At 36.3% G+C, this 24,311-nt stretch overlaps 1 protein-coding gene across 1 annotated transcript; it reads right to left on the reverse strand.

Moving 5' to 3' along the window:
• Positions 1-2,007: 2,007 nt before the first annotated feature.
• On the reverse strand, positions 2,008-4,220 carry LOC141671312 (14-3-3 protein 6). Its single transcript, XM_074477500.1, has 4 exons — positions 3,632-4,220; positions 2,926-3,048; positions 2,376-2,492; positions 2,008-2,296 (listed from the first exon to the last, which is right to left on the reverse strand). The coding sequence occupies exons 1-4, from the start codon at positions 4,106-4,108 to the stop codon at positions 2,246-2,248; spliced, it is 768 nt and encodes a 255-aa protein (XP_074333601.1). The 5' UTR covers positions 4,109-4,220; the 3' UTR covers positions 2,008-2,245.
• Between the last annotated feature and the right edge of the window lie 20,091 nt (positions 4,221-24,311).

Raw genomic sequence — 24,311 nt, forward strand, 5'->3', positions numbered from 1 at the left:
TGATGCTGCTTTCCTTTTTACCCATGTTTCTTTTTCAATTTTGTACGTGCTATCATAAATTTATATATAATAAAATAAATTACTTGATAAATAATTCTTTCAGTTCCTAATTTAATGAAATAACGTATTTTTAACATCAATAACAAATAATCTAACAAAAAATAAAACCAATTGATTTTGCGAATATTCTTTAATTAAAATTTAAATTTATTATCTAATATCTTGATGTACACTATTCATAACTAATCTTTTAAAACATTTTAGAAAATAAAGAATATACAACAAATATTATAAATGTTAACCAAATTATGTTATTGGCGGGATTCGAATCTTGAACCTATGATTATAAAATGTTATTTATACTGCAGCACATTTACATGAGTTAATATTTAATTGTAGTTAATTACTATAATGTGCTGAACAACCGATCTAACAACTAACAAATAATAGAGGTTGTTATGCTTATAATGATATAGTATAGTACAATATATGTAATAAATTATAATTTTTTATTTCTTAGTCATTATAAATATTTATAAATGTTAAAAAATTATATAACCAAAAAATAACTTTTGTAAGTTTCCTAAAATTTATTATATAGGAGTTGATGCCAAAATTTTGTCATTTAGAAATCACAAAAAGAAAATTGTTGACCAAACAATATTATTCATTCAATATTCAGATTTTTGATTGATTCAGATTATTCAGAAATATTAATCATTCAGATATAAATGATTCAGATTTGACAAATGACCCCTTAAACTAAACAGAAGATAATTGTTTATATGTTGATACATATATCACATGAGCCCTAGGATCATCCTGTTCTTCCCCTATCACAATTTCGCATATCAGTCTTTCCTTTCGCCGTTCGGAGTATAAACTCAAAAAGTAGCATAAACTTGCCTAGCCTTCATAATTGTGCAGATCAATCTTTTGGAAAATTTTATATGTTCAAAGAATCTCAACCAGTATAAACTACTGAAACTTTAGATCTTTAGTTTTGCTTATGAAGGTTGCCGAATTTCAGATGAGGAAGAACTAGCAGTACTCTATTTTTTTATTGTATATCCAGAATTACCAGAAACTATTCACGAACAACTGAACGAATCTAACTTTTAAATTTTAATTCAGTCACTCTCATCAACCACTATTATTTTTCACTCCTAGTAAAGGTATTTACCTTTTCGAAATATTTAATTTTTAGCATTCTCTACTTGAGAAAATAAAATCTGTTTTAGAAAACCACAACACTAAAATGACGCTACAGTTAAACCACTTGATCAACCAAATTTCAACCAGGACCCTTGTTTCTATAAGAAAAAAAAATTCACCGAGTCATTTTGATGTTTATACTATACCTGACAATAAAGCATTAGTATGAAACAAGTGCACATGTTATCCCCGGTCATTGCTTTAAAGACCAGGAAAAGTACCATCTCCCTTTAAGACTATTAACAGTGAGGTGTACTGATGTAGTTATACTGTCTAGGGGGAGCAAGGCAAAATGCAAACACTGAACATTAAAGAGTGCTTTCACATTCTCAGTGAGAATTTCTCACCTTATGTTCAGATCATATTCAAGAGCTTCAGAAGACAGCACACCAAACAAGTGGCTAGACCAACCTTGTAAACTGACAATTACAAGTCCTGGATTTGAGTCTTTATGGACACAAACTTGTGCTCAAGTATTAAATTTCTTTTCTGATCTTACCCAAAAGAAATGAAAATTTGCAAACCAAGAAGACAACCACTTAATCCGAGTTTCAGACCAGCAGATCAGGATTCACCAGTAATGGAGCTTTAAAAATTACCACCTCATAGGAAACTACGGAAACCCCGCCTTATAAATCATGTTGAAGATTATACAACGAAATGCCAAAAATTACTCTCCAACTTTTAATCATGAAACATAAGCCGAACCGTAGAGACTATCAGCTAAACTATAATGCAACTTTTATCAAGGCCATACTTTTATTATATGTAGGTATAGAGAACAATCAGAACTAACTAGGGCAATCAGATGAAATGTGTCATTCTCAAAAGCCTACTACAGAAATTGTGTAGCAAAATGAAAACAACTAAACATGAAACTAATAAAATCTAAAAGTGATCGCATGTCCATTCAGAAGCAAACCCTACAATAATATAGAGTTGATGATACAAGCCACAAGCAGCAATTTTCAAATTAAAAGCAAACTAATACAATTCAAAGGAAAGGCGCATCCTATTGAAGAGAACATAACTATTCATCATCAGGTTTGGCTGCTTCTTTGATTTCCTCTGTACCATCATCCTATATATCAAACAAGTACATATGAGATTTTGCAACAGGGAAACCATCTACAATATATTAACAGGATTAATATAATTACCTGCATATCTGAAGTCCATAGAGTAAGGTTATCACGAAGAAGCTGCATAATCAGAGTGCTGTCCTTGTAGGATTCCTCTCCTAGGGTATCCAACTCAGCAATAGCTTCATCAAAAGCCTTGCATAGGGGAGGAGAAAGTTTTTGTATTAAGTGACCAGATATCCAGGGGACATATATAAATGGAAACACCTTATACTCATAACTTGAGTCGACTGGAATAATATTCGTAGTTATGGATAAAACGCAAACACCGTAATGAACAGAAGCTTTTGATACGATTCAGAGGAATTAAGACATTTTAATTAGATCAGTGGAGCTTCAATATCCTGATGTGCTCTAAGATGAAGACTGTATAATTCATAATTTCAAAAAGAGGTTGAACAGGCTACTTCTCTTTAGAAAGAGATTGATCTACTCATTATATAGGTACTTCGAAGAAATGCTTAAATAGTAACTTCTCTACCAGTGAGATCCATATCATCAATCATATATATATACAGAAAACACAAATAATTCTTGTTCACACAAGTAGGGAAAAAAACTTCTTTACCTGTTTTGCAAGATTACAAGCACGGTCAGGTGAACTCAGAATCTCATAGTAGAACACAGAGAAGTTAAGTGCCAGTCCCAGTCGGATTGGATGTGTTGGAGCCAATTCCGCATTCGCAATATCCTAAAGCAACAACAATATCCAATTTTGAATCTCCACAATAAAAAATTAATCCACTTAACCTACACTCAAGTGTGGTTTAGAGCAACCGAAACCATTACAATTATTAGATCTACCATATCAGCTACACTAACTGCCAGATTCAAGGGATTCACTACATTTCGCGAAAATCAAATCATCAACAATATAATTATCTACAAAATCAGCATCAGAAAGTCAGTAGCCCTACAACAAACAAACTTAAAGCATATACATACAGATCTACCAATGTTCCATTCGACGTCAATAGTCCATACACATGCAGCAATCACATACTATACAACATTTTACAAAACACTGTAAATTCTTCAATTAAACTGTAAATTTTACTGAACAAACTGCAACAGCAACCATAACAATTAATAGATCTACTATATCCGCTGCTCATAAATGCATTCAGTGTGTTTTCTAAGCTTACAAACTCATTAATCTTACGATATCACAACATCAACATTATACTAACTAATAACACAAATCAGCATCAAAAAAGTTAACAACACACTATAATAAAAAAACACAAAGCAAATAAATAAAAATAAATGTATACCTGAGCAGCCTTATAAGCATTAAGAGTATTCTCAGCAGCTTCTTTCCTCTCAGCACCAGTCTTAAACTCAGCCAAATACCTATAATAATCACCTTTCATCTTCAAATAAAACACTTTCGAATCACCAGTCGAAGCCGCGACAATAAGTTTCGAATCAAGCAACTTCAATATTCCATCACAGATCCCGGAGAGTTCGTTCTCGATCTTAGATCTGTACTCACGGATAGTCGCCACGTGTCCATCGTTACCACGACTCTCTTCTTTCTGCTCGATCGAGGAGATTATGCGCCACGAAGCACGGCGAGCGCCGATGACGTTCTTGTAGGCGACGGAGAGGAGGTTGCGTTCCTCGACGGTGAGTTCCTCGCCGGAAGTAGCGGCGGCGACGACTTTTTCCATGAACTCGACCATCTCTTCGTAACGCTCGGCTTGTTCGGCGAGTTTCGCCATGTAGACGCTGTCTTCACGAGATGCCATGAGTGAGTTGTAGAGAGAGAAAATGAGCGAGTTGTAGAGAGAGAGTGAGATGAAAAAAATGAACGGGGAGAAAAAGAGCGGTGTGTTTCTTGGATTCTTCTTATTTTGATTTGATTTGATTTTTCTTAATTATTGTTTTGGTTTAAAAAAAACAAAAAAAATACTGGGTGGTTGGTTACAGAGAGCTGGTTTAAACGTTTAGTTGAGGGTTGAATTGTCATTTTCACGTGTACAGTTAGCTTTTTTGAAACCAAAACATTTTAAAATAAGCTGAATTAAAATTGAAAATTAAAATTTTCAAATTATAGGTTTTAACTAAATTTAGTTAATTATTATAATATATTAAATTAACTTTTTTTAGAACTAGAAAAGATTAAAAGACCAAAGCGTCGGGGATGTACTCACTTAATTTAGCCTCAAATCCTTGATTTGATGCTAATCTTCGCTCAATGGCGTGATTCAAACTCTCCGATGATGATTTCGGATGAGTAGTGGCGGTTTCAAGAACTACAGATGAAGGATAATCTCATGATGACACGGTGATGACTCGGTGGTGATTCGGTCTGTCAACTCGGCGGGTCGCGCGAAATTTTGAGTTTTGAATGACTATTATTTTCTTTGCGGATAAGTCTCATCTAAATATAATCATTAGCTCTAGTATTGCTTTCCATTCTTACATGCATACATATATATATATGTATATATATATACATTTTATTTCCCCGCACACTGTTCTAAACAGTTTATATTGAATAAAATTTATTGATTAATTAATTATATAATATAATATATTATTTAAAAACATGTATTACATAGAGTCAAACTCAAAAAATATTAAATTTTTTTTAAAAATTCATAATTAAGTATTGACATTATTCCAACAATTTAGAACGAGAATCGAAGATTTTTTAAACAAAGGGCAAGAATCATGTTGATATGGGCCTGAAATTAGTTTAGAAACATAATTAATGTTGAATTAATTAGACAAGATACGGTCTGGTAACGAAGCCCATTTAATGAGGTCCGAAGCATTGATAATTTATTAATTTCGTAATTAATAAATAGGGTGAAATAATAGCTCATTAAGTATATCCAATAGAGGATAAAATTCATCATTGAGTAGCCTCCAAGGCACCTAAACCAACAAGGAATCTACTTCCTATGTGTTAGGACTCCAAAATCTATTCTAAAACAGAGACTTATTTATCAAGTCTCCTAACCATAGTCCAATTCGAGGACATCTAATATCCATATAAAGGGTCTTACCCCATCAATCAGAACTACGTTTTGGCTTGATTTAGGCATCATGTGAAGGCATATTTAAGCTACGAAACACAAGTGCAGCCATTAAAGGCCTTGAGCTCTCGAACCCTAGTAGTAAATATCACAATAATTATAACCTAATTTTTTAACCGTAACATTTGGCGCCGTCTGTGCAAAAACAACAACATCCATGGTTAACACACGGAGCAGAAACAATAGTGGAACTGGTAATCATTTCCCATTACAAACAATTTCATCGGTGGTGGAGATACCCCCGCACTCAACCTATGCCTCCACTCAAGGAGGGATCTTAGTAGGGGCATCTGAAGCCCAACCTCAGGGGACGAATCCCCCAATCCAGATCCGCCCCAAGAAGCGAATCCCCAGTTCCAGCAGCTGCATGCGAGCATAAACCCTCGGCTTGTTAAATATGAATAATCGACGGTCGTAACTCCTGGAACCACCAACCCACCTTATGAGATGCCTATATATCCCAGGATTGGAGGAGGATGACCCTCTAATCAAACTGAAGGAGCAGGACGGGTACCCTTATATGTCCTTGGTTTAGAACCTATTCTTGATAATCCAGAATTTTCTGGACTTTATTCAGCTAGAGATTCTGACTCGTCGGATGATGAAGTAGTTCCAAGGAGGAGACGTGCTGGTAAGGAGCCGGTGCTTGGCAACTATCAACAGCCCAGGAACACTCAAAAAATGATTCCCCAAGATGTACAAGAAAAGATTAGGGCACATGAGCTGATATTCAAAGATTGAAGCGCGATTTAGAGATACACTTGACATCGAGACCTCCACCAACGGCAAGACAAAGGGATCTTCCTCCTGTTATAGACTTGGAAGGTCCAATACCAAGAAGGAGGGCTCCAGCCCCAAGAGCTGATCCTAGTGATCTGATGCCTCTAGGAGATCCTGATGATCCAACTCAACCATTCACTAAAGAGATAATGAATGCCCACATCTCAAGAAGATTTAATATGCCCACCATCAAAGCTAATGATGGTAGTGGCAATCCGGCAAATCATGTCAGGACTTTCTCTAACGCCTTGTTGTTACAGCCCGTGAATGATGCTATCAAGTGTCGGGCCTTTTCTCAAACCCTGTCGGGTATGGCTCAAAGGTGGTACAACCGTCTACCCCCAAACTCTATTGGATCTTTCAAGGATTTGAGCCAAGCTTTCATCAAGCAATTTATTAGTGGCATGCTGCATGAGAAAAGTTCAGCATCCTTCATGAGCATTGTGCACGGAGCGAAGGAGTCTCTAAGAGACTATCTGAATCGTTTCACAAAGGAAGCCCTGAATGTCCCGGATCTTGACGATAAGGTAGCTATGATAGCACTGCAACAAGGGACTAAAGACGAGTTCTTCAAGATGTCCTTAGCTAAGCGCCCCCCTGAAAGCATGTTGCAGCTCCACGATAGGGTCAGGAAGTATATCAAGATGAAGGAAAGTATGAAGAAGACGGTAGTGAACAACGAGCCCGCTGGTGGCAAGAAGTGAAATACTGATCAAGAATACAATGTAAAGGAAAAGTATCCCGGAGTTGATAAAGACGTTGACTCAACCCTGAAGAAGGGAGGGCCTGGACAAAAAATTATTGAGCATGCTAGGTTGAATGCTCATAGGAGCCAAATCTTGATAGAAATAGAGAGAGATAAGGATGTTCGTTGGCCTAATTCCCTGAAGGCTGATCCTGCTAAGCTAGATAAGAGCAAATATTGTCGATTTTACAAGAATGTTGGTCATGACACTGATGAGTGCCGACAACTCAAGGATGAAATTTAATTCCTTATTCGAAAAGGAAAGTTGAGTAAGTATACCGGAGACGGAGAAAGAGGAGAAAGAAACAATAATAGAAGAAGGAACTTTGGTGATCGTAGGAGGGATCAAGATGATCAGAGGCGAAATCATCAACCCCGAGGACCAGTGATAAAAACAATCTTTGGAGGACCAACTGTTGTTGGTTCATCTAAAAATTCAAGGAAAGCTTATGCTAGAAAAGTCATGCATATAGTGGGGGAAGCTCCGAAAAGGGCTAGGACAAGAATAACAATGGTATTTGATAATTTTGACTTGGAAGGGGTCAAGTTTCCCCATGATGATCCCCTAGTCATAACACCCATCATAGGGAACAACCCGGTAAAGAGAGTCATGTTAGACAATGGAGTGTCGGTAGATATCTTACTCTATGATGCCTTCATAAGAATGGGATACAATGATTCTCAATCAACCCCAACTGATATGCCGATATATGGTTTCATTGGAGTCAAATTCCCCGTTTAAGTGATAATTAAGCTACCTCTAACGATGGGTCAGGAGCTAAGACAGACAACGGAAATGCTGAACTTTGTGGTGGTGAAGGCTGTATCAACATATAATACAATCATGGGGAGGACAGGTATACATGCTTATAAGGAAGTCCCCTTTCCTACCATTCTGTGATTAAGTTTCCAACCAGAGACGGAATAAGGGAAGAAAGAGGAGACTAAAATATGGCTAGAAGCTGTTATATAGCCTCGCTGAGGGCAGACAGATCCGGGGGCAGGTCTTTCCAATTAAAGATCTAGATATCCGTGAGAATGATGAGAAGCGAAGAAAACCGGCCGAAGATCTGATCCTGATCTCTTTGGCTTCTAAGGATCCTGAAAAAGTAACTTTCGTTGGAGCATCTTTGGAGGAGCCCCTTAGAGGAAAGTTAACAAGGTTCTTGCAAGAGAATAACGATGTGTTTGCATGGTCGGCAGCATATATTCCCGGTATAGACCCGGAGTTGATCACCTGCAAGTTGAATGTTGATCCGAATCGAAAGACCGTAAAGCAAAATAAAAGGAGTTTTCCCCTAAAAGGCAGGAAGCTATCAAGCAAGAAGTTGAGAAGCTCTTTAAGGCTGGTTTCATTGAAGAGATACAATTCTCGGAATGGTTGGCGAATCCTGTAATGGTAAAGAAGGCTAATAGAAAGTGGAGAATGTGCGTTGATTTCACCGATCTTAATGATGCGTATCTGAAGGATTGCTTCCCTCTCCCGAGAATAGACACCCTGATAGAAGTACCTACGGGGCACGAGATGCTGAGTTTCATGGATAGATTTAGCGGATACAATCAGATCAAGATGCATAAAGATGACATTCCCAAGGTATCATTTATCACTGACTTTGGTATTTTCTGTTACCTAGTTAAGACATTTGGTCTCAAGAATGCAGGAGCCACGTACCAAAGGTTGGTGAACAAGATTTTTATGGACCTAATTGGAAAAACCATGGAGATTTATGTAGACGACATGCTAGTCAAGAGCCTCGAGAAGGCAGATCATGTAACCCACTTAAGGGAAGCTTTTCAGGTCTTAAGGTATAATAAAATGATGTTAAATCCTGCCAAATGTGCTTTCAGAGTAGGTTCTGGAAAATTCTTAGGATTGATGATTTTTAAGAGAATAATTGAGGCCAATCCAGATAAGATAAGGGCCATCTTGGACATGGAGTCTCCATGTTCCGTAAATGATGTTCAAAAACTTACCGGAAGGGTTGCAACTTGGGACGTTTCATCTCTAAGTCCGGGGAAAAGTGTTTGCCATTTTTCAAAGCATTGAATAAAGTGAAAAACTTTGTATGGACCGATGAAAGCTAGACGACATTCGAAGAGTTGAAGATATACAAGGTTCAAGCCCCTCTGTTGGATAAGCCAATCTTGGATGAGACTCTATACTTATACTTGGCTGTTTCTGAAAACACACTGAGCGTCGTTTTGGTGAGGAGGAGCTTAAAGTTCAGAATCCCATATATTACGTCAGTAAGATTCTGTATGGGGTCGAGTTGAATTATTCGACTATAGAAAAGTTCGCCTTGGCCTTAGTGATTGCCTCAAAGAAGTTGAGCCCTTACTTCCAAGCTTATAAGATTGAGGTGCTAACAAATCAACCTTTGAGAAATTTCATTCACAATCCTAAAGCTAGTGGAAGGCTGATCAAATGGGCCATATAGATGGGGGAATTTGATATTAAATATAAGCCACAAACGGTAATAGAAGTCCAGGACTTGGCTGACTTCGTGGTTGAGTGTACCATCTCCAACCAAAAAGTCGGGGGTAGGAAGATACTATACCCCAAGGCATGGAGTGCAAATAGGAGAATGAAATAGAACATGTTAAGAATAAGGAGTTCTGAGTATTCTATTTTGATGGAGCATCAAAAACAAATTCAAGTGCTGCAGGGCTAGTTTTACAAAGCCCTAATAGTTTCCTAATTGAATATGCTATGAAGTTAGATTTCCTTACCACTAATAATGAGGCTGAGTACGAAGCGTTGGTCGCTGGGCTAGGACTAGCTGGGACATTGAGATTAAAGAACTTGAAATTATGCAGGGATTTGAAGCTTGTAGTATGTGATGCCCTCCAAACCCGGGGTCTAGGTTTGGGGGTCACTAGCCAATAAACCAAAATAAAATAATCACAGCAGAATAATATATTAAATATGTCCCCTTGCATGCAACTAGATCGATCAAGTTATAGTATGGAACAGGCACTAATACAAACCAAATGTTATTACAAACCATAAGTCTAATTAGTTTTACAATTTATTCAAACTTCACTTGAACGATAAGTGAAGTTAGGGTACTTGCCTGGTATGCTCGATAACCTCTTACTATAGTTCTGCCTATAGCTGCTGGTTACTATCTCCGGCTAACACTGGACCACACTCCTTGCTACTCGATTCTATAAATAAAAGGACTATCTTAATTGACAAAACCAAATTCAATCGACGTAACTATACGTCTTGACATCTACCCGATCGTTTATAACTAAACATGACATTTTAAAACTGTAAACAGATAGCATGCATATCATATAGCACGTAGTCATGGTATTCGTATAACACGTAATCACATATTTCATGTAACACATAAGTCAGATCATTAAAAGATAGGTCTCAGTGCTTTCAGAATGAAAATCAGGTCAATATTAGCCTTTACCGATCAAATACCAACTCAAATTGATACACAAATCAAATAACATTTCAATACAAAAGAAATTAGGACTCAAAAGTATTTTTATTGAAAGCATAATATTTTTCTGAGTCTGTACGCGTTCGTTTCGTATTAAACGGACGAACGGTTTAATTATTATGAATAAAATATAAAATAAATAGATTTAAATCAATTAATAATAATATTAATTGATTTTAAAATACCAAAATATAATTTTTAAAACCTCAAAATAATTTTTAGAAATTATTTGAATTAATTATAAATAATTTACATTTATTTAACTATTTATAAATAAAATTAATTAATCAATTGATTTTTAATCAATTAATTAAATTCATAAATAATTAACTACAATGAATTATAAATAATTAAATCAAATTGTATTTTTGAAAATAATTACGGGAAATAATTTTAGAAATTTAAAATAATTCAGAAAATAATTTTTGTTATTTAAAATAATTATTAAATAATTTTTGAAAACAAATGAAATGATTTTTTTAAAAATAAGAAAATGAATTTTGAAATAAAAGTAAAAAGAAATTAATCAGAAACAGGTTTTCATTTTGGGTTTTTAGAATTAACAGATCAAAAGCGGGTCGGGTACAAAACTAAACGGGTCACCAAGAAACCGGCCGGGTCGCCAAGAACAACCCGCCGGATTTCTGGAAAACCCAGAAATCGGTGAGTTCTCCGGCGGCCATGGCAGGTCCGGCGAGACTCCGGCGACATTAAAACACTGCTTTTCCGGCTCTGCTTCAACTGATTTCGATATCCATACGTTCCTATTTTAGTCCATAATCATTCCGACCAACCCAAAATCTGCAAACATCATCGGAGTTGTAATCTCCGATCAAAACTCAAGTTCTCCGATGAACTCATCGAAAAACCCGATTTCGCTCGTTCCTGAACCCAATCGAACAATTTCGATGCAAAAATGAAGCTACTTTCATACTCAAACGAATCATAATCTTACAAACATCAGAAAATCAACAACAACTCCAGAAAATCAAAATAAAAAAATGAAAAAACCCAAAACTCGGTTTTAATGAAAACTTAATCAAAATTAATGAATCAATATACCAAATCGTTCATTAGGATCCCAGGAACATCAATCAAGCAACCAAAACATCAAACAATCCTTCTAATATCAAAACCGAATTTAAATAACAAAAAAAATGAAAAAAAATGAAGTTACAGAAGAATCAACCTCAGTTAATGATGTTTATATCGTTAGCTAGAGCTTGAAGAGAGCTTTACATCGACTACTTGAACGTCCCAAACGGATCCCGGAATCACCTTCAACTTTGGGTTTTAATTTCTGCCCTCAAGAACACCCCCAAGAACAATTCTTGATTTTTATGAATTTTCTGAATTTTTTTATAATATAAAAATAAATAAATAACAGCAGGTCAGCTATTTATATAAATCTGAAATTATATCCCAAAATAAATTAAGGGTGTTTTTATCCCCTAATTAGGCCCCAAAATAATAATTACGGGGAATAATTTTAAAAACGATAAAATACAAAATTAATGTCAAAATTTCCCAAAAATTGTGAATAATTTAAAAATACAAGAATAAAGGGTATTTGAAATAGGACTAATTTTATAAAAATAAAAACACGGATTTTGTGGGGTTTGTCATCCCGGTGGGGTCCCGGTCCGTTAATTTTTGAAAAACGGAAACGATCCCTAAATTACCAGAAAATCCCGAAAACACGTAAAATACATTCAAACGCGTATAACTTGAAATAAAACGAGTACCTTAATAAAGACGCTAATAAATACGCGTCCCGATTGCAGATAGGTTTTGATAATTGCAGTTTTAAACACCTTTTAATCAATCGAAAAAAAATTTCTGGCCCGCACAGAAACACACATAACAGCTATAACATCTCATATCATGGAATTAATTACTCTAAATTTATAAAACACACAATATTTATTTATTTAACATATAATATTCACATAATTTTCCCGGTTATTACATCCTTCCCCCCTTAACGGGATTCTGTCCTCAGAATCAGCCTAGGAAAACAAATGAGGATACTTGTATCGCATTTCGCTTTCTAACTCCCAAGTCGATTCTTCAACCTTGGGATTCCTCCACAAGACTCGTACTAACGATACTGACTCATTCCTAAGCACTCTTTCTTTCTTATCTAAAATCTGCACTGGTTGCTCTACAAAAGACAAATCTGGCTGGATCTCGATTGACTCGTATTCTATTACATGGTTTGAATCAGGCAAATAACGCTTCAACATTGACACGTGGAACACGTAGTGAATATGCTGCATGTGAGGTGGTAACGCTAATTCGTAAGCAACCTTTCCCACACGGTTCAAAATCTCAAAAGGGCCAATATAACGCGGACTTAGCTTCCCTTTCTTCCCAAATGTTGATAAACCCTTCCAAGGTGAAACCTTCAATAACACTGCTTCACCAATTTCAAATTCCATATCCTTTCTGGTAGGATCAGCATATCTGCGTTGACGATCTTGAGCTGCCACTAATCTTTTTCGAATGAGTTCTATTTTCTCTTTTGTCTGCTGGATCAATTTTGGACCCAAAATCTTTCTCTCACCAACTTCTTCCCAATATATTGGAGATCTGCATCTTCTCCCATACAAAGCTTCGTAAGGTGGCATTCCAATACTGGTATGATAACTGTTGTTGTAGGAAAATTCAACCAATGGCAAATGTTCGTCCCAACTTCCTTCAAAATCTAGTGCACATACCATTATCATATCTTCAATAGTCTGAATCGTCATTTCATTTTGACTGCCTATTTGCAAATGATACGCGGTACTCATGTTCAGCTTCATTCCGAGACAATCTTGAAAACTTTTCTAAAATCTTGAATTAAATCGAGGATCTCTGTCTGAAATTATGGATACTGGAACTCCATGTCGGGTCACAATTTCCTTAAGATATAACCGAACTAATTTATCCATTGAAAATCTCTCGTTGATAGGAAGAAAATGCGCTGACTTCATCAATCTGTCAATAATAACCCAAATAGCATCATGATTTTCCCTAGTCTTCGGTAATCCAACTACGAAATCCATCGCGATATGTTCCCACTTCCATTCTGGAATGTCCAATGGTTGTATCAGTCCACTGGGTCTTTGATGTTCCGCTTTGACTCGCTGGCAAGTGTAACACTTACTTACCCATTCCGCAATTTCCTTCTTCATACTTGGCCACCAAAAGTTTTCTCCTAAGTCTCTGTACATCTTCGTACTCCCGGGATGAATTGAATATCTGGAATTGTGAGTGTCTCGAAGAATTTCATCTTTCAGCTCGGCTATGTTGGGTATCCATATTCTAGAAGAAAATCTTAATATTTCTTTATCATCTTTTTTAGTCCATATTTCTTCTCCTGTCAAATTGTTCCATTCAAATTTCTGGTTCTTCCTGGTGAGCTTTGTCAATGGCGTAGCTATCTTCGCAAAATCTTGCATGAATCTTCTGTAGTAGCCTGCCAATCCCATAAAACTTCGTATTTCCATTGGTGTCTTTGGTCTCTCCCAATTGATTATGGCTTCAATCTTTGCTGGATCCACTTCCACTCCTTTATTTCTAATCACGTGCCTAAGAAATCGTACTTCTTTTAACCAAAATTCATACTTGGAAAACTTTGCGTACAATTTTTTCTGTCGCAGTATCTCTAGAACTATCCTCAAGTGCTCTGCGTGCTCCTCTTCTATTTTGGAATAGATCAAGATGTCATCTATGAACACGATCACGAATTTATCCAAATACTTCTTGAATACTCGATTCATCAGATCCATGAAAGTTGCTGGTGCGTTGGTTAATCCAAATGCCATCACTAGAAACTCATAATGCCCATATCTGGTTCTGAATGCGGTCTTCGGAATATCTTCTGGCTTGATCTTCAGTTGATGATATCCGGATCTTAAATCTATCTTAGAAAACCATACAGCGCCTCTCAATTGGTCAAACAAATCATCGATTCTTGGCAACAGGTACTTATTCTTAATGGTAAGCTTATTCAGTTCTCTATAGTCAATACACAGTTGCATACTCCCGTCCTTCTTATTGACAAACAGTACTGGTGTGCCCCATGAGGATACACTGGGTATTATAACTCCTTTCTCCAAAAGATCTTGTAGTTGAGTTGCCAATTCTTTCATCTCCACTGGTGCCATCCGGTACGGAGCTTTAGAAACTGGTTCTGTTCCGGGTGCTAGATCAATTGCAAACTCAATTTCTCTATCGAGAGGTAATCCTGGTAGATCGTCTGGAAAGACATCGGGAAATTCGTTGACAACTGGAATAGCTTCTAGTGCTGGAACTGCTTTGCTGGTGTCTACCACATGGGCCAAATACGCTTCGCAATTCTGACGCAATAACTTCTTCACTTGAGCTATCGTTAAGAACTTCTTCTCTTACTTACTCCCTCAAAATATTACCTTCTTCTTACTATCCAAAGTCTGTAGTCTTACTTTCCTATTCTTACAATCACTCTGAGCATTGTTCTCTGATAACCAATCCATTCCTAAGATAACATCAAATTCTCCCAACTTAAAAGGTATTAAGTTGGCATAAAATGATGTTTCCATATCTCAATATCGCACCTCGACACACTCGGTCGACGGGAACTTTATTCTTATTAGCTAGTTCTATCATTAATGGTTATTCTAACAGTTCAACTTTGTAATGCAATTTATCGACAAAATTTTGAGAAATAAATGACCTTGTAGCTCTAGACTCAATTAAACTTTAGCACCTACGGAGTTGACTAGAAGCGTACATGCAACCACGTCGGAACTTTGAACAGCATCAGGCATGGTCATATGGGATGTCCCGGTTTTGGGTTGAGCTGATGGTTCTTCACTCCTTAGCATCATCTGAGATGATGGCCCTGCAGTTGTTGGCACCTCTGTTCATGGAGCTTGCTTCTTACAGTTTTTAACATAATGCCCTATCTTCCTACATCGGAAATATTTAACGTCTGGCATCTGATTACGGCACTTATAAGCATGATGTCCTTTCATGTTACACTGGAAACATATAGCGTTATCCTTGCAAGGTCCATAATGCTTCTTACCGCACACTCTATAATCTGGAACTGATGGACAATTAGTCTTTGGTTGATTCGGGTTCTGAGACTGATTACCTTGACCTTTCTTTCCAGCTGCTAGTCGTTTAATTCGTGGTGATATACGACAGTTCCTGTAAAGATGTCCAACCTTCCCACACTTGTAACATGTGATCCTCGACTATTCAACAGACATTCGAATTTTACATTTGTTCGCATAGTGTCCTTTCTGATTTCACTTAAAACATGATATATTAGCCTTACAAACCCCAAAGTGCCTTCTTCTACAAGTTCTGCAATATGGCTGCGGTGGATAGTTAGAGTTCTGCTGATTGGGATCCTGAAATTGACCTTCTGCTAGCTTACTCTTCCTTTTTGAACCCATTATTCTGGTAAGAAAACAAGCAACTTATATAATAATCTGTCAAATATGGTGTCAAATATGTAGCAATCTTTTAGCATACCAACATTCTCAAGCATTATCTCTTTTCAAAATATCATAAACTTGCTACCATATTAACACATGCGACATGATTATCACATAACCTGTCTATTATCTCAAAGAATAATAACACAAAGAAAATTGACGAAAAATTATCCAAACCTTTTAAACCCTTGCTCAAAACCTCAATTAAACCAACAAACGAAGGATAGGATTGCAACACAACCTTCCACCCTCTTTTCCAACATTTCTTACCATCCTCAAAACCAACAAAATAGCAAAACAATGGCACAAAAGCCAAGAGCTGAACACAAAACAGGGAACCTAAACAACTTAGCTATAACCCAATCCAATAACCTAAATTTAACCCTATAAGAGCTAAACTACACGCGCCTATCTTATGTGATCTTCCTATGACTCATATATAACAATCCTAAGCCTGTTTCAGTGACCATAACCTATAGCTCTGATACCAACATGTGACGCCCTCCAAACCCGGGGTCTAGGTTTGGGGGTCACTAGCCAATAAACCAAAATAAAATATTCACAGCGGAATAATATAATAAATATGACCCCTTGCATGCAACTGGATCGATCACAGGTTATAGTATGGAACAGGCACTAATACAAACCAAATGTTATTACAAACCATAAGTCTAATTAGTTTTACAATTTATTCAAACTTCATTACAAACCTCTAGACTAGTTAAGTGTTCCAAACTGTCTACCTGGAAACCACACCAACTATTTACAAGCACACAACCTCTGCTCATACCTGGAACTCAAGCTTGTCATGGTCTAGCTGAAAGAATTAGGATATGAAACAAGTATGAGCGAAAGAAATGCTCAGCAAGCAGTATATAGCTTATGATTTAGAACAAAACAACAATATATCTGAGAAGAAAAACTAAACAACAATACCTGAACAATATCAAAAACTGATATAAGTTTTGATAATAAATAATATTTTTGTAAATCCTTTTTGTTTTGGATTAGAATCCTCGGACGACGGTATATTGCCGCCGGTGATCAGCCGCGGAGCAACACCGGTATGCCGAAGCATATCCAACTAAAGAAACGGGGCACCCAAGGCACATATTGGCCTAGCGAGGTATTATAATCAAGTATAATACATGGCTCACACTGGACCGCCGCCGCGACCTCTTACGCTACCATCCAATCCATAAAAACAATTTTCCGTCAAATGAGTCAAATCAAATGACATCCTTAACCATATAACTCCCCACTTCTCATGGTCCCGAGTTATCTCAACAACCGATGGCGAAATAACCAGAATAATTAGTTATTCGCTAATCTCAATTCAAAACTTCACTGTATAGAGTAAGTTGTAGCGAAATGTAAAAATATTTAACTATTCTGAACTTAGAATAGTAGAGAAATTGAAAGAATATTCAGAGTCAATATCACTCGAATGATAAGGGATGACATAAATAATTGCATAATATGATTCAAAATAAACGTCACTTGAACGATAAGTGAAGTTAGGGTACTTGCCTGGTATGCTCGATAACCTCTTACTATAGCTCTGCCAATAGCTGCTAGTTACTATCTCCGGCTAACACTTGACCACACTCCTTGCTACTTGATTCTATAAACAAAAGGACTATCTTAATTGACAAATCCAAATTCAATCGACGTAACTATACGTCTTGACATCTACCGATCGTTTATAACTAAACATGGCATTTTAAAACTGTAAACATATAGCATGCATATCATATAGCACGTAGTCATGGTATTCGTATAACACGTAATCACATATTTCATGTAACACATAAGTCAGATCATTAAAAGATAGGTCTCAGTGCTTTCAGAATGAAAATCAGGTAAATATTAGCCTTTACCGATCAAATACCGACTCAAACTGATACACAAATCAAATAACATTTCAATACAAAAGAAATTAGGACTCAAAAGTATTTTTATTAAAAGCGTAATATTTTTCTGAGTCTGTATGCGTTCGTTTCGTATTAAACGGACGAACGGTTTAATTATTATGAATAAAATAAAAAATAAATAGATTTAAATCAATTAATAATAATATTAATTGATTTTTAAATACCAAAATATAATTTTTAAAACCTCAAAATAATTTTTAGAAATTATTTGAATTAATTATAAATAATTTACATTTATTTAACTATTTATAAATAAAATTAATTGATTAATTAATTTTTAATCAATTAATTAAATTCATAAATAATTAACTAAAATGAATTATAAATAATTAAATCAAATTATATTTTTGAAAATAATTACAGGAAATAATTTTTGGTATTTAAAATAATTATTAAATAATTTTTGAAAACAAATGAAATGATTTTTTTAAAAATAAGAAAATGAATTTTGAAATAAAAGTAAAAATAAATTAATCAGAAACAGGTTTTCAGTTTGGGTTTTTGGAATTAAAAGATCAAAATCGGGTCGGGTACAAAACTAAACGGGTCACCAAGAAACCGGCCGGGTCGCCAAGAACAACCCGCCGGATTTCAGGAAAACCCAGAAACCGGTGAGTTCTCCGGTGGCCATGGCAGGTCCGGCGAGACTCCGGCGACATTAAAACACTGCTTTTCCGGCTCTGCTTCAACTGATTTCGATATCCATACGATCCTATTTTAGTCCATAATCATTCTTACCAACCCAGAATCTGCAAACATCATCGGAGTTGTAATCTCCGATCAAAACTCAAGTTCTCCGATGAACTCATCGAAAAACCCGATTTCGCTCGTTCCTGAACCAAATCGAACGATTCTGATGCAAAAACGAAGCTACTTTCATACTCAAACGAATCATAATCTTACAAACATCAGAAAATCAACAACAACTCCAGAAAATCAAAATAAAAAAATGAAAAAAACCCAAAACTCGGTTTTAATGAAAACTTAATCAAAATTAATGAATCGATATACCAAATCGTTCCTTAGGATCCCAGGAACATCAATCAAGCAACCAAAACATTAAACAATCCTTCTAATATCAAAACCAAATTTAAATAACAAAAAAATGAAAAAAACGAAGTTACAGAAGAATCAACCTCAGTTAATGATGTTTATATCGTTAGCTAGAGCTTGAAGAGAGCTTTACATCGACTACTTGAACATCCCAAACGGATCCTGGAATCACCTTCAACTTTGGGTTTTAATTTCTGCCCTCAAGAACACCCCGAAGAACAATTCTTGATTTTTATGAATTTTCTGAATTTTTTTTATAATATAAAAATAAATAAATAAAAGCAAGTCAGCTATCTATATAAATCTGAAATTATATCCCCAAAATAAATTAAGGGTGTTTTTATCCCCTAATTATAATAATTAGGCCCTAAAATAATAATTACGGGGAATAATTTTAAAAACGATAAAATACAAAATTAATGTCAAAATTTCCCAAAAATTGCGAATAATTTAAAAATACAAGAATAAAGGGTACTTGAAATACGACTAATTTTATAAAAATAAAAACACGGATTTTGTGGGGTTTGTCGTCCCGGTGGGGTCCGGGTCCGTTGATTTTTGAAAAACGGAAACTATCCCTAAATTACCAGAAAATCCCGAAAACAAGTAAAATACATTCAAATGCGTATAACTTGAAATAAAACGAGTACCTTAATAAAGACGCTAATAAATACGTGTCCCGATTGTAGATAGGTTCAGATAATTGCAGTTTTAAACACCTTTTAATCAATCGAAAAAAAATTTCTGGCCCGCATAGAAACACACATAATAACTATAACATCTCATTTCTTGGAATTAATTACTCTAAATTTATAAAACACAAAATATTTATTTATTTAACATATAATATTCACATAATTTTCCTAGTTATTACATAGTATCCCAGGTTAAAGGGGAATTCGAAGAAATGGACGAGACCATGGCGAAGTATGTACGTCTAGTGAGAGCGGTGATGTCTCAGTTCGACGAGTGCCATGTCGAGCACATTCCAAGAGAAGAAAATGCTAAGGAGGATGCATTGTCCAAATTTACCTCCTCGGAAGTGGAAGAAAGTTTTGGGAGCGTATAATATCGTGTCTTGAAAATACGGAGCATTGATGTTAAGCTTGTTGCTCCCATAGGGCTTGGGGGATCATGGATGGATCCTATTAAGGCCTATATCCAAACTGGTTGGTTGCTAAATAATGCGATGGAAGCACAAAAGTTGGCTGTGATCATGAACAAAAGATATTATGTGGTTCCTTACCTTAGATGCCTTAGGCCCGATGCGGCACGATTGGCCCTTGAAGAAGTACATGAAGGTATTTGTGGGCAATACTTGGGGGGCAGGGCCCTTGCGCACAAGATAACTCATTTAAGCTTCTACTAGCCAGAAATGATGGGTGGTTCCAAAGACTATGTGAAGAAGTATGATCATTGTCAAAAGCATGCACCGGTTGTTCAATAGCCTCTCGAGACGCTAACTTCCATAAATTCTCCTATTCCCTTTGCCATGTGGGGGATGGACAGTCTCGGGCCCTTTCCCATGGACACTGCGCAAATGAAGTTCTTGATTGTGGCAATTGACTACTTCACCAAGTGGATCGAGGCCAAGACTTTGGCCAAAATTATGACCAAGCAAGCGCACAATTCCTGCGGAAAAATATCATGTACATATATGGAATTCCTCGTATCCTGGTCACCGATAATGGAACGCAATTCAATAATGAGGAGTTCAAGAAGTACTGTGAAGAAAATAAGATAGAACTGCAGTTCACTTCCGTAGCCCACCCTCAAGCCAATGGGCAAGCGGAGGTGGCAAATCGGGTCATCCTAGATGGGTTAAAGAAGAGGATTGAGAAGTCTAGGAATAATTGGGTGGATAAAATACTTCCAATACTTTGGGCTTAAAGGACCACATGTAGAGTCACGACAAGAGCAACACCCTTTATGTTACCATACGGGGCGGAAGCAGTTGTTCCAGTAGAGATATCACATTCGTCTCCGAGAATCCAAGCATACAATGCTGAAGAAAATGAGGAAGGCCAAAGGTTAGCCCTGGATTTAATAGATGAAGTATGGGACGAAGCATATGCAAAGATTGTGGAATATGAAAAGAAAGCTTTTTTTTATTACAACCTGAGGGTGAAAGAAAGATTCTTCAAGCAAAGAAATTTGGACTTAAGGAAGGTGGAAGCCTCTAGAGTAGGGCATAAAGGAAAACTCGTCCCAAACTGGGAAGGGCCGCAAAAGGTTAAGAGCGTTCAAGGAAGAGGATCCTACAAGTTGGAAACTATGGATGGGGATAAAGTACCAGGACTTGGCATGCTCAAAATCTGAAGACTTATTATATATAGCTCCTTAGAAAAGAAGAGTTTACATATTGGCAAAGGTTCAAAAGCACCATGAAACTTTTCTTGCTTATAATTATATTCCAGATTATTAGGATTTCTAGGTTTTGCTTATCCATATAAGGGTCGAACCCATTTTATTAATATTCAGATTATTTGTTTGTTATTCTTTTTCCTTGAAAGCTTCCTTGAATTTCGTATTAGCTTTGTTATTCTTTTTCCTTGAAAACTTCCTTGAATTTCATATAAGCATGATAAGCATGAAATGTGCAAAGTTAAGCGCAAAGGAAATAAAAAGAAAAAGATGCATAAATAGATAAGTCATATGTTTAAATTGAATACAAAAGGGCCACGACGAGCTTACAAAATCAGAAAGCTAATCTAAATCCTTAAATAAGTCATCATCGTTTCCCCCATTAGTAGCAGTAGTAGAAGAAAGAACAGGATCATCTTCCATGGGAATAGCATCCTGGAGAGGAGAAGTTGCAGCCTCGGTTGAAGTAGCAGTAATAGGAGAATGCGGTAGATCCTCATCAGGAGAGCCTTGCCAAGGAACGGGAGGCACCGGGTGCACCTCGAGAGTCACCCCGGGAACCTTCTTTCCAATCTCTCCCACAATCTTCTCCCAGCAAGTGGCAAAAGTGTCAGGGAAGTTCACGTCATACTCAATATTTATAACTATTAGTCGCTAAACATGCGCTAAAATTCATACAAGTATACGCGTTCGCAAGTAGTATAAGATATAAATCAGATTCGTTCACACGGAGAATGGTTTAGGTTAGCTTTGTGATTTATGCACTTATGCAACAATGATATGGCTATTATACAATGCTAAGACGAATAACAAATTTGGTTTTGATTATACTACGATTAACTATTGAGAATTATACTAAAGAACATTAACTAAAGAGATTAAATAGAGTTGAATAATATATAACACAAATATGGGATTCTAACTTCATAAAGTACTTCATTCAATAGCCTTTTCGTTCTTAACCTTAGCATGTGATGGTGATGATACTAATCAGATAACACGAAACTGATAAACGCCAACTTTCATTGCACGAATACCATACTACCAGACATCCACAAAAGAGATAGAAGCTGAATAGACACCAATTATATTGAGACCCTATATGTCTATAGAATTTGACAACATAACGGTTTAATACACAAGTTATCTATCGTGATTACATAGGGCAAGTAAGATGGTTAAAATTACCTATGAATCATGCATCATAATTGTTAGATATATTTGTTATGTCATGTTTAATCTGTTGTGTTTAGTTTTAGAACTTAATATCAGGACTTATCAGGACTTACTGGAAATCAGAACTTACTGAAGTCAGAACTTATATCAAAACTTAAGGCTTCAGGATTTATATCAGGACTTAAGTGCGGGTACTTCAGATAAGGAATGCCGCTGATTTACAAGAGAGGATGATCATGACTAAAACAAAGGAAGATATGCATGAAGAGTTGGACGACTAGAAGAATTGTAGAAGATAATATCTGATTGATATATTTTAGGAGACAGAATCATATTCCATATCAATTAGAAGATATCTTGTAACTGTGTACTATATAAACACAGCTTAGGGTTTACACTATATGTGTTATCATTCACGAGAACAATATTCATTATAACCTAGCAGCTCTTGGTGATATTGTTCATCACTGAGAGAGTAGTTTAACCTACTTTGTAACATAGCTTATTATATTGAATAAACTTGATTATTGTTACATACTTGTGTTCTAAATCGATTTGATTATATAAACACTATATTCAACCCCCTTCTATAGTGTTGTGTGACCTAACAAGTGGTATTAGAGCATCTCTGTTGATATACAAACAGTGAGATCCAATTTACAATCATGTCTGATGAAACACAAACTCCAACTAAGCCCACCAAAACTCAAGATACTCAAAACAATCAAACCCACAGTTAATATGAGAGTATTAGGGTTCCCATACTGAGAGCATCTGAGTATCCTATATGGAAGGTAAAGATGGCTATATTTCTGGAAACCACGGATCCAGAATACCTTGATAGAATTAATGATGAACCATATAAGCCTACCAAGCTCTCTGTTGCAGTTGCTGATCAACCAGCAAAGATGATACCAAAGGAGAAAGGTGATTACACACCTGAAGATATCTCATCTATTGCCAAGGATGCAGGGGTAAGGCATCTGCTTCATAGTGCAATTGATAATGTCATGTAAAATAGGGTAATTGGTTGCAAGACTGCAAAGGAAATATGGGATGTTTTGGAGACAAGATGCAATATCCTTCTTCATTCTTGGCCACCAAAAGTTTCTCTTCAAGTCTTGGTACATCTTAGTACTACCAGGGTGGATAGAAAACCTAGAGTTATGTGCTTCGTGTAATACCTCATTCTTCAATTCCGTTACAGTAGGATTCTAAACTCTGGATGAAAATCTATACAAACCTTGATTATCTTTTTGAGTACACAACTCTTCTCCCGTCAAAGTATCCGACTCTTGTTTCATAACTCCTTCTTGACACCTTTTGATCTTTTCCATCAATGCCGGCTGGAAAGTAACTTTATATAGTTACTCTTGATTCTCACTAGGTACTCAAACCTCAATCTCCATTCTTTCCAAGTCTTGGGCTAGTTCTTCCGCAACCTTAATCATATTCAACCTTTCTTTTCTACTCAAGGCATCAACCACCACGTTAGCTTTACCTGGGTGATTATTAATCGAACAATCGTAGTCCTTGATAAGCTCCAACCACCTTCTCTGTCTCATGTTCAAATCCTTCTGCGTGAATATGTACTTCAGGCTCTTATGATCCGTATAAATATCGCATTTCTCTCCATACAAGTAGTGACGCCATAACTTCAGAGCAAACACTATAGCCGCCAACTCAAGGTCATGAACCGAATATTTCTGCTCGTGAGGCTTTAACTGTCTGGAGGCATAAGCAATAAATTTGTCATGCTGCATTAGCACACAACCCAATCCTTTCAAAGAAGCATCACTATAGATCACAAAGTTTCCCGTCTCATCTGGCAAGGCTAATACTAGAGCCGTCACTAATCTCCGTTTCAATTCCTGGAAACTTTCTTCACACTTTTCCGTCCAAACAAACTTTTCGTTCTTTCTG

The sequence above is a fragment of the Apium graveolens genome, chromosome 7 (assembly GCF_009905375.1).
Source record: "Apium graveolens cultivar Ventura chromosome 7, ASM990537v1, whole genome shotgun sequence".
In the NCBI taxonomy this organism is placed as follows: domain Eukaryota; kingdom Viridiplantae; phylum Streptophyta; class Magnoliopsida; order Apiales; family Apiaceae; genus Apium; species Apium graveolens.